Source organism: Lynx canadensis, chromosome F1, assembly GCF_007474595.2.
Source record: "Lynx canadensis isolate LIC74 chromosome F1, mLynCan4.pri.v2, whole genome shotgun sequence".
NCBI lineage: Eukaryota > Metazoa > Chordata > Mammalia > Carnivora > Felidae > Lynx > Lynx canadensis.
This window is the reverse complement of record NC_044319.2, coordinates 47766528-47781595: the sequence shown is the minus strand read 5'-3', so window position 1 is coordinate 47781595 and position 15068 is coordinate 47766528. Positions and strand designations below refer to the sequence as shown.

At 39.6% G+C, this 15068-nt stretch overlaps 1 protein-coding gene across 4 annotated transcripts in view; it reads right to left on the bottom strand.

The window, feature by feature from the left end:
* GLRX2 (glutaredoxin 2) overlaps positions 1–15068 on the bottom strand; it is a 20456-nt gene extending 5388 nt beyond the window's left edge. Inside the window, exons 1-4 of one of the 4 annotated variants that reach the window (XM_030303400.1) lie at positions 14978–15068; positions 11181–11244; positions 8378–8554; positions 7327–7438 (exon numbers count right to left, since the gene is read on the bottom strand). In XM_030303400.1, coding sequence (XP_030159260.1) covers positions 7327–7438; positions 8378–8554; positions 11181–11243 — 352 coding nt within the window. In that variant the 5' untranslated portion in view covers position 11244; positions 14978–15068. Of the gene's footprint in view, positions 1–7148; positions 7439–8377; positions 8555–11180; positions 11245–14534; positions 14651–14937 lie in introns of those variants that run through there. The other 3 variants (XM_030303401.1, XM_030303398.1, XM_030303399.1) reach the window with 3 other exon arrangements.

The window sequence follows — 15068 nt, the reverse complement described above, 5'->3', positions numbered from 1 at the left end:
TTGGGACAGAGAGAGACAGAGCATGAACGGGGGAGGGGCAGAGAGAGAGGGAGACACAGAATCGGAAACAGGCTCCAGGCTCCGAGCCATCAGCCCAGAGCCCGACGCGGGGCTCGAACTCACGGACCGCGAGATCGTGACCCGGCTGAAGTCGGACGCTTAACCGACTGCGCCACCCAGGCGCCCCTCAGTGCAGAACATTTTTAAAAGTACATCTAAACCGTAATTGAAGGGAAATCATTGTGATCACTTACTGGAAGTGCTGTAATTTGACCTAAAGATCTCATACCCACAAATAAAAATGTCTTAAAAAGTGATGCCCTTACAGTAAGTTACCAAAAATGAATTTCTGTTCTTGTATACCACAGGTTTGGGGTGACTGGTTAAGGCAGTACCCTCTCTAGAGAAATGTCATACGAGCTCATGGTAAATATACACAAGGAAGAATTAGAAAGAAAAAAAAAGATAACACTATGAATTTAGTTGTATTTACTGTACAGATTTTATTTAGTATTTTCCTATTATCTGCTCCCTAATCTTATTTGTTGGAAAATTACTTTTATACCTCATTTTTTCTTTTAAAATTACTTTATTCTCACATTTGTGTCCTGTGTTTCTCATCCTGCTCTTACCTGGGTAATAAAATTAATGACACAAAAATCACACATAGTTAGGTTTGGGATGAATCTTTTTGCAGATCTCCATTTGCTCAATATAGATTTAAGATCATATTTTTTCAAATTAATAATGGGCAGGTCTCTAGGAACAATAATTGGATTAGTATGTTTTCTCCCCAAATCAAGTTACATTGTATATCCTTCGTGTTAGATGTTTGCAGAAATTTTGTGGCCTTTGGGTAAGGTTATTCAGCCATTGTTTGCAGTTATAGATCTAATTTGCTCTTAGAAAAATAATTAACTGAATACTCTGAGCACATCTCCATGCTCATATTTCCATATAATGATCACTTTCAAATCTTTCATCTAAGTACTTCACTGAGCTTATATATACATCTTTTGTAGCATAAAAGATCTTGTAAATAACTTGTATTCACATTTAACATTTCTTTAATTGGTAAGTTTATTTGCTTTTGAAAAATTAGGAAGTTAATTTAAAATTCTATGGTAATATTTTTTCATGTAGAAATTTAATGTAGTTAAGCATACTGTTTGAATAAAATTATAATGTGACACGTTTTCCTAAACCCTGAAAGTGTCAAATTATATTGGAAATTGGTAGAAAAATAAACTGAAGGAGTTACATTGCAACATCCTATTACTACAATTAAGGCATTTATTTTCAATGATTATGAATTTTGTAAATACAATGGAAATACACAAAAGCTGTTTCTGAGCCTAAAGAGATTTTTCCCTTTGCTTCTATTTAATTTAGCACCACCATGTATCATATTAACTTTATGAACACAATTGATACTTAATTTTAAAATATATTTAGATTTCTGTACTTTTAGAAGTTCAGTAAGAAAACTGAACAAAACAAATGGTAAATTAACTACGTTTCTGCTGGTTTCACTTAATGAACACTTGGATGGTTGAGGTAGTAAATGAGGTAAAACCTTGCTATTTTATGTATTATTACCACATAAAATTGATGAATATTGAAACTTATGTTTAAAATACTTATTAGGCTTTATTTGCAATGTAAGCTTTAGAATCTATATACAGCCAAATTAAGTTTAAAATATTATACAATGAATAGTAATCAAAAATGTTTCTGTTGCTCTATTATTTTAAATATGGACTATACGTAATGTGTCTTGGTATGACTAAACAAAGCTTTTGTAATGCATTTGAGTTACATTTTCTAACTTTATTGCCAGCTTCTGATAATGAAGAAATTCTCCAAAGGGATTGAAATCCTCTTTTTAAAAAAAAATTGGTTGGGGGAAGGGTGTTATAATCTAGTTCGAAACTGTCCATTTGCTTTATATAAAGGCTTTGATTTCCATAAATGACCACTTACTATTTAAATTACACAGAATAATGCCTGCATAGAATAACATTTAAGTATGTAAGAGCCTTAAAGTGAAAAAAATGAATCTTCTGACTGCCTTAAAATATGACTAGCTCTCCAACAGGCATATTAGTTACTTTCCATAGGGTCTGTTCATTAAGTAATGCCTTAATAGTGTTAGTGTTTCTGAAGTACAGGAACTCTGAGGGTCTTTAGAGCTTTCATTGCATAATGAATGGAAATTTAACGGTTGAGTTTCATAACCTGATTGTACATTATTAGTTTAAGCACCTATTAATAGGATAATCTGAGTACACTGATAAGTTCTACATACATGACTGTTAACATCACTAATATTTTGTGGTAGTTTAAGGTTTTTTATTGTTTGGTATAACAAACTATCCAAGAAGCTGGACTTTATGTAACATAATCTCCAAGGACCAAGCTGCATATTTAAACACCATGAGTGAAAAATACAGGTGTACAGTTTCAAAAATGATTAATTTTTTGAGGGAATTTTTGAAAACAAAAGGCAAATACTGTTTCAAGCCTATAAGCAAATTCATTCAAAGAAGTGAATACAGTTGTAAAACATTGCAATTGTTGCAATAAAGAGTATCCGGAACAGTGATTTGTTTAATTACATTCACATTTTTACATTCACTTTGCCTTTCAAAGCAGGAATATTTTATAAAATTGAAAGAAAACTTTAAATTGTCAAGCTGGTGCTTAAGGATACAAAGTTTGATTTATACAAGTTTCATTTCAAAGGAAGGGATGCTGGAAAGGGGGGTGGGAGGGTTCTTAGCTCTGTTGATAAACTTACTGATGCTTTGTTGAGTCTTCCAAGTTTTCACTGTAAATAATATACCTAACAATGTAATTTTGCTGTTTTTCTGATAGAAAATGGATGAAATACTAAAGAATTAAATTTATTTCATGATAAAAGTTTTCACCAATACTGTGAAATTTTGACTTTCTCTCCTTTTCTAGCCTTGCAAAATGCCATACTGAATACATCATTTTAGACATGGGGTACAGACACACACTGCGGGAACGGTTTCTAGTCAACTGTATTGTAGAAATTGATAGACACACCAAATAAACTCTATGCACATCAAATAATTGTCTTTATTTCTTCAACGAACTAAGAATTTTAAGGTTATATAATATGTCTTATAAAAGCTAAGGCACTTAGTAATGTTATAATACTTGAATAAGATGAAATTAAAGTTTGATAATTAACACTGGCTTTATAATGCCTCTCATTGTATATAATTATATTTAAAATACATGTGGTTGAGGATTCTTCTGTAGATCTCTGGATTTAACCAAAATGCACATTCTAAAGGAGTTTTAAAATAGTTTTCTTTCGTGAAAAAATTACTCAGAGTTACCTTTGGGAAAAGTGATGTTAACACCAAAAATCAATTATGCCAGCAAAAAGTTTTGTTTTAGTGCCAATGCAGACATTTATTTTTTCTCTGAATTCTCATAACACTTCTGCTAAGATCTGAACTGTAGGTTATGCAAAGAGTAAGTTACATCAGAATGCACCTATGAAGAATTTGGACATTTTTGTTGACTTTATAGTTCTCTATTTCAAGATGACTGTCATTATATGAAGAAAGATCACAAGTTATACATGTCTTCACAGATGAGAAAACTAGACTTAAGAAGTAATTAACAATATTAAACCTTATCAAGAAGACGTGACTTTAAAAATATTGTTCAAATGCTAATTTTTATATTAGTAAACAATCCAGATATATTAAGACAAAATACCCCTTTTTTTTCTTAACAGCTTTCCAGCTTCCCTGGTAGCTATGTTGTTGATTCAAGTATAAATTGATCAGTGATAAAATGAGAAACAAATGGCCCATGTTTTTAATATTGGTAGGCTACAGCAAACAGTGTATTTTTCATATCGTAACATGAAAAATTAAATAGACGGGGGTGCCTGGGTGGCTCAGTCGGTTAAACGTCTGATTTCAGCTCAGGTCATGATCTCACGGTTTACAGGTTCAAGCCCTGTGTCGGGTTCTGTGCTGATAGCTAAGAGCCTGGAGCCTGCTTCAGATTCTGTCTCCATCTCTCTCTGCCCCTCCCCCACTCGTGCTCTGTCTCTCTCTCTCTCTCTCTCTCTCTCAAAAATAAACACTTAAAAAAATTCTTAAATAATAATGTTCTCTGAAAAGAGAAGGTATAATCACTGTTAACTGCTAGTTAACAGTTAACTAGCCCATTTCAGTTAAAACTAAAAGTCGTGGAGGGGGGGGGGAGCGGAGCCTGGGTGGCTCAGTTGGTTAAACGTCCTGCTCTTGGTTTTGGCTCAGGTTGTGATCTTGCAGTTTCAAAGGTTTGAGCCCCTCGTCAGGCTCCACACTGACACTTAAGAGCCTGCTTGGGATTCTCTGTCCCCATGCTCTCTGCCCCTCACTCACTCATGCTGTCTCTGTCTCCCTTGAAAAAAATAAACTAGAAAAAAAACTAAAAGTCTTGGTCAAACAGGATTGGCACGTCAGGGCAGCTGCTCAGTCCCCAAGGCTGCCCCTCAAACCCCCACTTCAGATACCAATCTGCCTGACATTGGTTGTCATCTGTTATTCTGACTGACCAGCTATAGATGGGGGTTCCAAGAACCCAGTCCCTGGGACAACTGATTTGCTAGAAAGTTCACAACTCAGAGAAACATTTTACTTAACTAGATTACTGGTGTGGCTTTTTTGTTTATTTGAGAGACAGCGTGCTAGCAGGGAAGTGGTAGAGAGAGGGGGAGAGAGAATCCCAAGCAGGCTCTGCACTGGCAGCACAGAGCCCAACTCGGGGTTCAATCTCATGAACAGTGAGATCATGACCTGAGCTGAAACCAAGAGTTGGACATTTAACTAACTGAGCCAGCCAGGTGCCCCATTTACTGGTCTATTTTAAAAGGACATAGCAAGGGGGGCGCCTGGGTGGCTCAGTCAGTTGAGCGATTTTGGCTCACGTCACGATCTCACAGTTCATGAGTCGAAGCCTCAAGACAGGCTCTCTGCTGTCAACATGGAGCCCACTTCAGATCCTCTGTCCCCTTTTGTGCACCTCTCCCACTCACTCTTCTCAAAAATAAACATTTAAAAAATAATAATAATAAAATAAGTAAAAGCACACAGCAAGAACAGCCAGGTGAAAGAGATACAGGGCAAGGTACTGGGAAAGGGTGGGAGCTTCTGTCCTCTTTCTGGGCATGTTACTCTCCCTGAATGTCCGCGTGCTCACCAACCTGGAAGTTCTGCAAACCCTGTCCTTTGAGTTTTTTATAGAGGCTTCATCGCATAGTCATGACTGGTTAAATCACTGGCCAATGAGGGCAATCAACGTCCAGTCCCTCTCCCTCTCCTACAGTGTAGGCAAGTACACTGTAATCACAGGGTTGGTTCTGCTGGCAACCAGACCCCATCCTTACGGGCGTTCCCAAAAGTCTTCTCTTCTCATTAACATAACACCTTTATGGCTCTCATCACAGCAAATTCCAAGGGTTTTAGGGGCTGTATGCCAGGAATGGGATTAAGACCAAATACATATTTCCTATTATAAATTACAATAACACACAGGTAACAAGTATATTTTCCCTACTCTCTAACAAAAATTTTACAACATAGCAAATGTAAAATTTCTCATGACGTAATGCAGAATAAAGGACTAAAGGACATTCCATTCTCTTTTCCATTCCAGCATTGTAATTTACCATATGAGAATGAAATAGTCCAAATTCTTGTTTTATCAAGGTCTCCTAATGGCAATTTAATAAGTCCATGGAGGAAGCATCATTGATGGCTTATAGCCAAAAAAGCTATCAGCTGTCTTCTGCAGAACTATCCCAGATTCCTTGGTCCAGCTAGACCAGAAAGCAAAAGCACTCTTCTCTTACAGTGCATTGTCCTCCCACCTTTGAGAAGTTTTCTCTTCCCAGCATCTGGCAATCTGCCCTGGTGACTCTGTGGGATCAGCCAGGAAAATGCTTCCTAGGAAGTGCACTTAAAAAATTCTTGTTGAGGGGCGCCTGAGTGCCTCAGTCAGTTAAGCGTCCGACTTCAGCTCAGGTCATGATCTCATGGTTCATGAGTTTGAGACCCGTGTCAGGCACTGTGCTGACAGCTCAGAGCCTGAAACCTGCTTCGGATTCTGTGTCTCCCACTCTCTTTGCCCCTCTCCTGCTCGTGCTCTCTTTCAAAAATAAATAAACGTTTAAAAAAAATTTTTTTTAACTCTTGTTGATAAGCTTGAAACAGGGATGTGATTAATAAAGTATCCAAAATATTTTTAATTATTCTAAAACAAGACTTCCAAAAGATATATCTTATTACTAAGATATAGTTTGAATCAGTCACAGAATCGAAGACTATCTACATCAGAAATTACTAGAAGGACAGTCTAACCTCCTACCCAATACTTTGATCTCTCATGGAACATTTCCAACACCCTTCGACACAGTTTGGAAAGCAGAACTTTCCACCTTACAATAAATCTCAAGTACATTTCTGAACTATTTCAAAAGCTCATTTTCATAAAATGCTGAAATCTTCCTCCTTATAATTTCTTCCCCTTAGGTACAGTTCTGTTCCCTGGAACTACTAAGTCATTAAAGGAGTAATTTGGTTTCTCTGAAATAAACTTCATTCCATCTGACAAATTTAATATATTTCTCTTACCCTAGAAGTACAAAGTGTGAAGGTTTGTCTCAATATAGTACAAGGATATCCCTACTGAGCTGACAACCATAACTGGGAGAACCTTACATTTTAAAGAGAAAAATTACAAAGCAGTCCTCACCACTGAAAGCCATAAAAGGTAAGGAATTAACTCCTTCTAAATACTACACAGAATAAAGAATCCCAAATGCTTAGCTTCTAGCTCTTGGTTGTAAAATTCATATACAAATTCCTAAAGGCTTTTTTTTTTTTTTAAGTAGGTTCCACATCTGGAGTGGAGCCTAACACGGGTCTTGAACCCATGACCCTGACATAAAGACCTGAGCTGACATCAAGAGTCAGACACTTAACCAACTGAGCCACCCAGGTGCCCCCATATTTAAATTCCTAATAAAATACATTCTCTCCTCATCTTTTGATACAACTCCCTTTAGTTTTAAATATCATCCCCTTTGCTCAAGAATTGGCAAGTAGGAAGAAGAGATTTCCACAGCAATTTATTGCTCATTAGTTTTAGAACTTTCCCATAAAGATAATTTACATTTTTAAAACATCCTCAAACATTTAAAAGGCATTATCAGGCATGATCATTTTAAATCACTAACATTTTACTAGCAACATTATGAGCACCTACATCACTGATATTCTTTCCTCTTACTTTTTTTTAAATAACACTGATGAACTAGTGGAAGCAGTTTCCCTTCTTTGTGAAGCCTATGAGTGTCAGTTGCACCTCCAATAAAAGTTCCATTGACAAATATTCTTGGTACCTGTTGGATAAACAAAAGATTAGGTCATCACTCTCTTGTTAGAAGTATAAGACCATTTCACATAATAATAGAACCTCACACTCTGGGTAGTTTTATACGCCAGATGTCAAACTACCCTCTTTCACAAAGTATGTACTTAAATCTTCACAACCCTTGAGGTAGGTACTATTTTTAGCCTTATTTTGGAGGGAAATGAGGCACAGGAACTTGTCCAAAGTCACAATGATAGTAAATGACAGAGCTAAGATTTAAATCTAGGGCAATCTGACACTTAAGCCCCTGCTTCTAATTGCTATGGCATATAAAAGGTAAAATAATAGTCTATAGTTATTGTTTATACGTTTAGGTGGTTCTTTCGTAGGTGGTTCTTTGTTTACTAAAAGGGAAGATATGCTATTAAACATCTTCCATGCAAACAGAAACAAAAAGGGAAATGGCGACATTGTATATTTTCCTGACAATGCATTGCACTGAAAAAAATGCATATTACTGGACAAATTTCAGGAATCTAAAAACATGAAGAACTAAAGCACTCCTATTAGCACAGTACCTGAAGACTGACCCCTGGTCTGTACTGTTCAAGTAAAGGGAGGAAGGATTTCATCTTAGGAGCTCCAGGAGGACCTTAAGGATTCACAAACACTCATGACAACACTATCACCCCACTCTTCCAGTCAAAACACACACACTCACACACACACACACACACACACACACACACACACACACACACCACGCCAAGAATAAAAATAAAATGAATGAACTCTGCTGTATCCAGTCTCTGAATCTTGTTCCCAGATCTGCCATTTCTTTATCAACACAAAATTCTTAGAGGATGAATGAACACCTGGCCCACTTTTCCTCACACGACAGTCCAGGCTCTAGGTGACCCAAGTCACCACCTATTTGGGGGAAAAGCACCACCAAAGATATACTCACGGTTCTTTCACCGGTCATTTTGTAGAGAGCATCTTGAAATTGACTTCCATGTTCAAGCATGTCCAATTCCACCACTTTATAGTTAACATTCATGTCATGGAAAAGTTTTTTCGCCATCGTACAGTAAGAACAAGATGTTTTTGAGAAAATCACCACACAATTATCAGAAATTGTTTCCTGAAGTCAAACAAACAAAATAATTATTTTAATTCTAGGCATTAACTCCTGGAAAGAAATCATGATTATAGTGGAAAGGGTATGGATTCTGGAGTCTCATGACACAGTGCTCAAACTAAGCCCCATCATCTATTTTCTTATCTGTATATTGAGAATATTATTCATTTCCAAGGGATGTTTTTAGGTCAAAAGGATGTAACAGATGGAAAGCTGGCATGGAGTGATAACAATAATCACAGCCCATTCATATCCAGCAAACGTGTCTGTGTGCCAGACACAATTCTTAACACCTAACCTTTACTAACTCATTTAAGCCTCATTATAATCCTGAGATAAGGTCCAGTTATTATCTCTACTTTACGGTTGGGGAAAGTGAGACACAGAGGAAACTAAGTGACTTACTCATAGTCCTCATCTAATAAGAGTTGGAAAGCTGGGATTTGAATCCAGGCAAGTATAATTCTACAGTCCAGGCACTTAAACTCTGTTACCTTGCCTCTTAAATACTCAGTAGGTATTCAGAAGTTAACTCCTTACCGTCTTTAACTTTTAATGGTGAGGACTGACACATGATTTCTCTTTAAAATGTAAGGCTTTGGGGCACCTGGGTGGCTCAGTCAGTTAAGCAGCCGACTCTTGATCTTGGCTCAGGTCATGATCTCACAGTTTATGAGTTCAAGCCCAGTATCAGGCTCTGCACTGTTGGTGCAGAGCCTGCTTGGGATTCTGTCTCTCCTTCCTTCTCTGTCCCTCCTCTGCTTGTGTTCTTTCTCAAAATAAGCAAATAAGCTTAAAAAACAAACAAACAAAAAAAACAACCTACCCCTCAACTTCCACTCCTTCCTGTATATCTTTATAGTAAAAAACAAAAACAAAAAGACAAAACAAAAAAAAAATCTTATTACAGTATTGATAAGGCCTTCTTACACTGTTGTTCCTGGAAAACCCACTACCAGAAATGCTGATTCAACGGGTTTCATGCAGAAGTCAGAAACTACTTTTAAAAGGGGCGCCTGGGTGGTTCTTGATTTCGGCTCAAGTCATGATCTCAAGGTTCGTGAGTTCACGCTCCACATCATTCTCTGCACTGACCATGCGGAGTCTGCTTGGGATTCTCTCCCCTGCTTGTGCATGTGTGCTCTCTCTTGCTCACTCTCTCTCAAAATAAATAAACTTTAGAAAATAAATTTAAAAAAAAGAAACTATTAAAAAAAAAAATGTCCCAGATGATTCTAAGATCAGCCTGGTCTGGAAACAACTCTCCAGGCCTTTATCACAAAGACCATGAGACTTTGCTATGCATTTGTGTCACCTGTGAAATTTGTTTTCTTTTTTGTCTCTAAATATTTGAATGCCCAGGTCCTTCAAGAGATTCTGAACAGACAGCTCTAGCACCCAAGCATCTGTCTAACTTGTTCTTATGTGGGTCATAAGCAACACCTTCCAGATGAAAGCCAAAAATCAAAGGGTAGAGTACCCAGGCAAAGTAATTCTAAAGGTACATCCATCCTTTGGTGTCAGAAGGATTTTAAGGCACAGTCTAGCTATCTGCAAATGGGTCTACTTTTATGCTTTCTCTTCTGCTTATTCATAATATTTAGTGTAGAAGTCTGTCTCGGGGAAAGCCAGTCACACTGGAAATGTATTAATGAATCTATGTTATAGGTGAGAAAATTGAGGCTGACAAGTTAACAATACTAGGATTTTACCCAACCTGTCCCAACACCAAACCCTGTGTGCTCTTTCCTCCACCATGCTGCCTGAGGTTATAGGCACACTGAAACCGTCATTTAGAGAGAGCTGAGCATCCCGGGTGCTGACACGCAGTAAAAGCAGTGAAGAGATTCCAAAGTGAGTTGAAACTCAAGATGACGGTGACAGTTCCTCGAGTGATCCTTCTCACCTTCTCTCAAGCTCAACCTGGCTAAGTTTTCATGATTTTGTATTCTTTTCAAAGAGGCAATTCCCTCACAACAGGTTTCTAACATTGCTGTTACATTCATCAGCTGTTTTTTAGCCGAATAAATTAAAGGCAGAAATGTTTATATGTGGTGGTGGTTGGTGATGAAGAACAGAGAAAGATAAACATGAGTATGTGTTGTAGACTACAAGGGAAGAAAAACATACACACAAGAGAAGTTTTCTGAGGCAAAATTAACTGGGGCTTGCAGTGAAAGAGAGGAAAATAGTACACAGCAGCACACGGTGTTCCTGAGGGGATCATTTATAGAGTAACTACAGCATACAAAGTTCTGTGTTAGGGAAGAAAGCTGTTAAACAGCTTCCCAGGCCAAAATTAAACACGATCCCTAGCTAAAAACAGCTTGACTGCTATCAAAAGTAGACCTGAGTTAGGTCTGATGGAAAGGAGGAGCTAACTTCACAGATCCAACTTAGAGGGAGTAAAGGCTCTATTAATAATAAATCTCATAAATTGTGACTACCAAAATGATCTAGAACTTTCCTGCCACATGGATTATTTTGAGAGCAGATTTTAAAATATATACTTAGTAATTCATTTGCTGAACTATGTCAGTTCGGATACTGAAAAAGCACATTAAATGTATAAGACATAATTCTTTTTCCACATAGGAAAGTTTTTTCCTACATCTCCCACATCACTCACTTGAATCTGATTCACAGGAGCAGTTGCTGACTTCCCCAAAGATGATGATGTGCTGTTCCCCATCCTAAAAAGAATTTTAAAAGGCAATGTAGCTTTAAACATTAAAGATAACATATCATTAAAGACAATATATCAGACAAGATCCATTTGAATAAAACCTGATATGCAGATATAGATCCAAATCTATGAAACAGAAAAAATAATTTTACTTATTATTAGTACAAAATATCAGTGTACAAAGTATTTGTTTACTAAAACCAAAAGGGACTGTGTGCTTCTCTAACTAGCCTCCTAATGTCCTTAATTATTTGGGTAAGTCGCATTTACTGTGTTTAAAGCCTGGTGCACTCTTATTTCTGAACACCAAATTTCAGACTGTCCTAAAGACTGATCTTATGACCTGACCATTAGTTTAAACATACAGTTCCCATTTTCTTATTAAAACATGCTAAATCTCCATGCACACCCTGTGAAACAGACAATCTACAAAGATTCAAAGATTTTAAGGAAACTAAGGTATCTCAACCACAACATCCATAGCTACAAGTTTCCCAATCCGTAAAATGGGAATAATAGTCACTCCTGCATCAAAGGGTTTTATGAAGATTAAATGAATTGATAAAAAGTAGAACAGTGCCTTGATCACAGTAAATGTTCAATAATGTTTAACATTACTAATATTATTCCCTAATTACAGGGATCCTCTAGATATTTATTATCCAAAACCTAGCTGCTGGGAGCTTGTAAAAGGGGCATTCATTGTAACAGGAATATAGTCACTAAAAATTGACTAGTTTTGTATCACCAAATCTCTATGCCTATGCCTAAAACCTTTACCCATCCACCTATCTTTCATCATCAGCCAGGCCTTACTGCATTGTCCAAACCATATCCAGCATCCGGATGCAAACTAATTAGAGTAGAATTACAAATCTTACAAAAGAATCATAAAATAATCCAGGTTTCAAAAGAGAATTACTCAAATTATATAAAGATTAAGAGAGTAAGATAAAGAATTGAAGCTTCAAATATTTCAAAAAATATTTTCCTTACCATTATGTTGCAAAACTCAAGTTTTGGTAGAAAAAAAATCTCCCTCTAAACATTTCATTCATTCACTGTGAGTGTTAAAATTTAAATGTTGGGGGCATCTAGCTGGCTCAGTCGGTAGAGCATGTGATTCTTGATCTTGGGGTTGTTTCAGCCCCACATCAAGACATAGAACTTACTTTAAAAAAAAATAGATTTTTATATGTTATCCTTGGAGGATGAGTAACTGATCTATATAGCCATGCCTATGCACTTAGAATAAGGATGCTATAGCAAACATCACCTTCAGTAATTACAAAAAGTTAGAAGCAGAGACCACTCCAAGGGAACATTATAACATTAGAACTCCCCAATGTTTACAATCTATTATTCCTTGCTTCCCAATGGTTGGCAAGGAAATATTTAAAACAAAAAGGGCCTGTGCACTTATCTCAGGAAAGGGTTAGGAGTAGCAAACTAGGGAGACTGCAGCCAACTTAGGAAGACAGCAGAATCGCTTCTCGGCCTTTTGGCTAAGATCAAGTGTAGGAAGACAGCAGAGGGTGCAAATCAAGAAAAAAGCAGGCTGAGTTCCTGGAGCCTAAACCAGGGGGGAAAAAGGGGGCAGGGGCAGTAAGTAGCACTGACCTGGACCTAAGAAGGTGCTTTAATGTAATAAATCAGCAACCTGTCTGGTTTATCAACTAAGAAAACAAGTTCCATTCATCTCCAGTCCCACATCTAATTGTCATCCCCAAAACATCTATTACAATATTTACTATTGAAGCAGTTTCAACAGAACCTTCACAGGAATGTTTCCTTGGGGAGTGAGAGGAGTTAGGAGATGCATCTGAAATATCACCCTCTACCCACCAAATAAAAGAATAAGTTTCTGGAAAGCAACTTTCTCCTCCAATTCTGGTTAAGCTTGGCAAAAGTTATTACCCAATAAAGAAAAGGACATCAACTGAGAAGCGCACAAGCAACTTTTCACTTCAGTACTCATGTACCCACTCGCCAGAACACATTTATGGAGCACCTACTAGATACTAAGTAGGCAAAATGCTAAATGCTCCAGGAATACATATCATTGGAAAAAAACACCCAAGGACCTGTCAGTCAAATAATTAATACCACGTGATTAGTGATTAGCACCTTCCCAAGTGGGTCACCAACTTAGCCAATAAAGTTAATCAAAAGTTCCTGGAGTCTTGGGGCGCCCGGTGGCTCTGTCAGTTAAGCGTAGGACTCTTGATTTTGGCTCAAGTCATGATCTCAGAGTTCATGGGATGGAGACCCACCTGGGACTCTGTATTGACCACATGGAGCCTGCTTGGGATTCATTCTCTCTCTCTCTCTCTCTCTCTCTCTCTCTCAAAATAAATAAACATTAAAAATAAGAAGTCTGGGGCGCCTGGGTGGCTCAGTTGAGTGTCCGACTTCAGCTCGGGTCATGATCTCACAGTCTGTGAGCTTGAGCCCCGCGTGGGGCTCTGTGCTGACAGCTCAGAGCCCGGAGCCTGTGTCTCCCTCTCTCTCTGACCCTCCCCTGTTCATGCTCTGTCTCTCTCTGTCTCAAAAATAAATAAACGTCAAAAAAAATTAAAAAAAAAAAAATAAGTTTGTGGAGTCTTGCAGAACTGGTCGGAGTTACCACACCAAGTAAGCAGAAAGAGACTCCAAGACAGAAGGATGGATGCATGGTGGCAGGCACAGATATGCCAGCTGGCAGAACCACCTTGGAGCAGCGGCGGGGGCCTGTGGGTGACACAGCATCAGCCCAGGCAGTGGATCCTCCACAGCACTGGGGAAGTACAAGGAAAGCAATCCTCGGTCTAGCCAGAGGCGACATCAGCCTAAGTCACAATCCCCATCCTCAAACACTTGGCCATTTAGCAAGGAAGCGGCTCTTTCACTTCCTGCAGCAGCCTTGCCAGGTTTTGTTAGCAAATAAAAATGCAGAACGCTCGATTATATTAGAACTTCATATAAAGAGCAAGTGACTGTTTAGTCCAAGTATGATTCGTGCAACGTTTGGGATACACTAAGACTAAACAAATATTCTCTGTTTATCTGAAATCCCAATTTATTATGCGGGGAGGGCGGGGGGGGGGAGGGCAAGTGACCACGACTCGGGTATTTCCATCCTAAGGGTCACAGAAGCCGTCAGTCTACACAACCGCTTAGGGCTCCATTCTCCCCCCACCCTTCCTGAGCTCCCGCCACTTTCGAGGGCCCCCCACCCCGGCGCCAGGGGAAGAGGCCCCCGCGCCCACCGCTTGGTCCAGACCCCCGCGAGGCCTCCGCGCCACGCCGACCCCGTACCCGGAGGCCGCAGCTCCGGCCGCCCGGCCGAGCTGGCGCGCGGAGCCGCTCCCGCGCCGGATCAGCCGCGTCCCCGGCAGCGCCGCGCGCCACCAGGACATGATCGGAGCGCCGGCCCGCGGCGAGCGGAGAGCGCGGCGACCGCGGCCGCGGAGAGCCCGCCTCCGCCGGCGGGTCCTACCTCCGCACGCCCGGCCCCTGCTCCGCCTGGCCCGCCTCGCCCCGCCCCGCCGGGCTGCCCGCGCCGCCGCCGGTCTCGTCGGCGGGGCCGCGCGCGTGCTCCCAAGCCCCGCGGCCCCAGAGCGCAGAGTCCGGGTCAGCGCGGCCCACGTGTAGTTAAACAGCCGTGCAGGCCCACCGACGCCTCCCCTGCTGGCCTCGAGGGTTCGGCCCTGCCCCACACCTATTTCTTTAGGGGGTTAGGGACGCTCATAGAGACTCACTGGCCGGTGGAAACAGCGCGTCGGGACTGTAGCCACCATCATGACGAAACGGAGAAGAAAAAAAGACTGTCTGAAAGAGAATCGAAGTGCT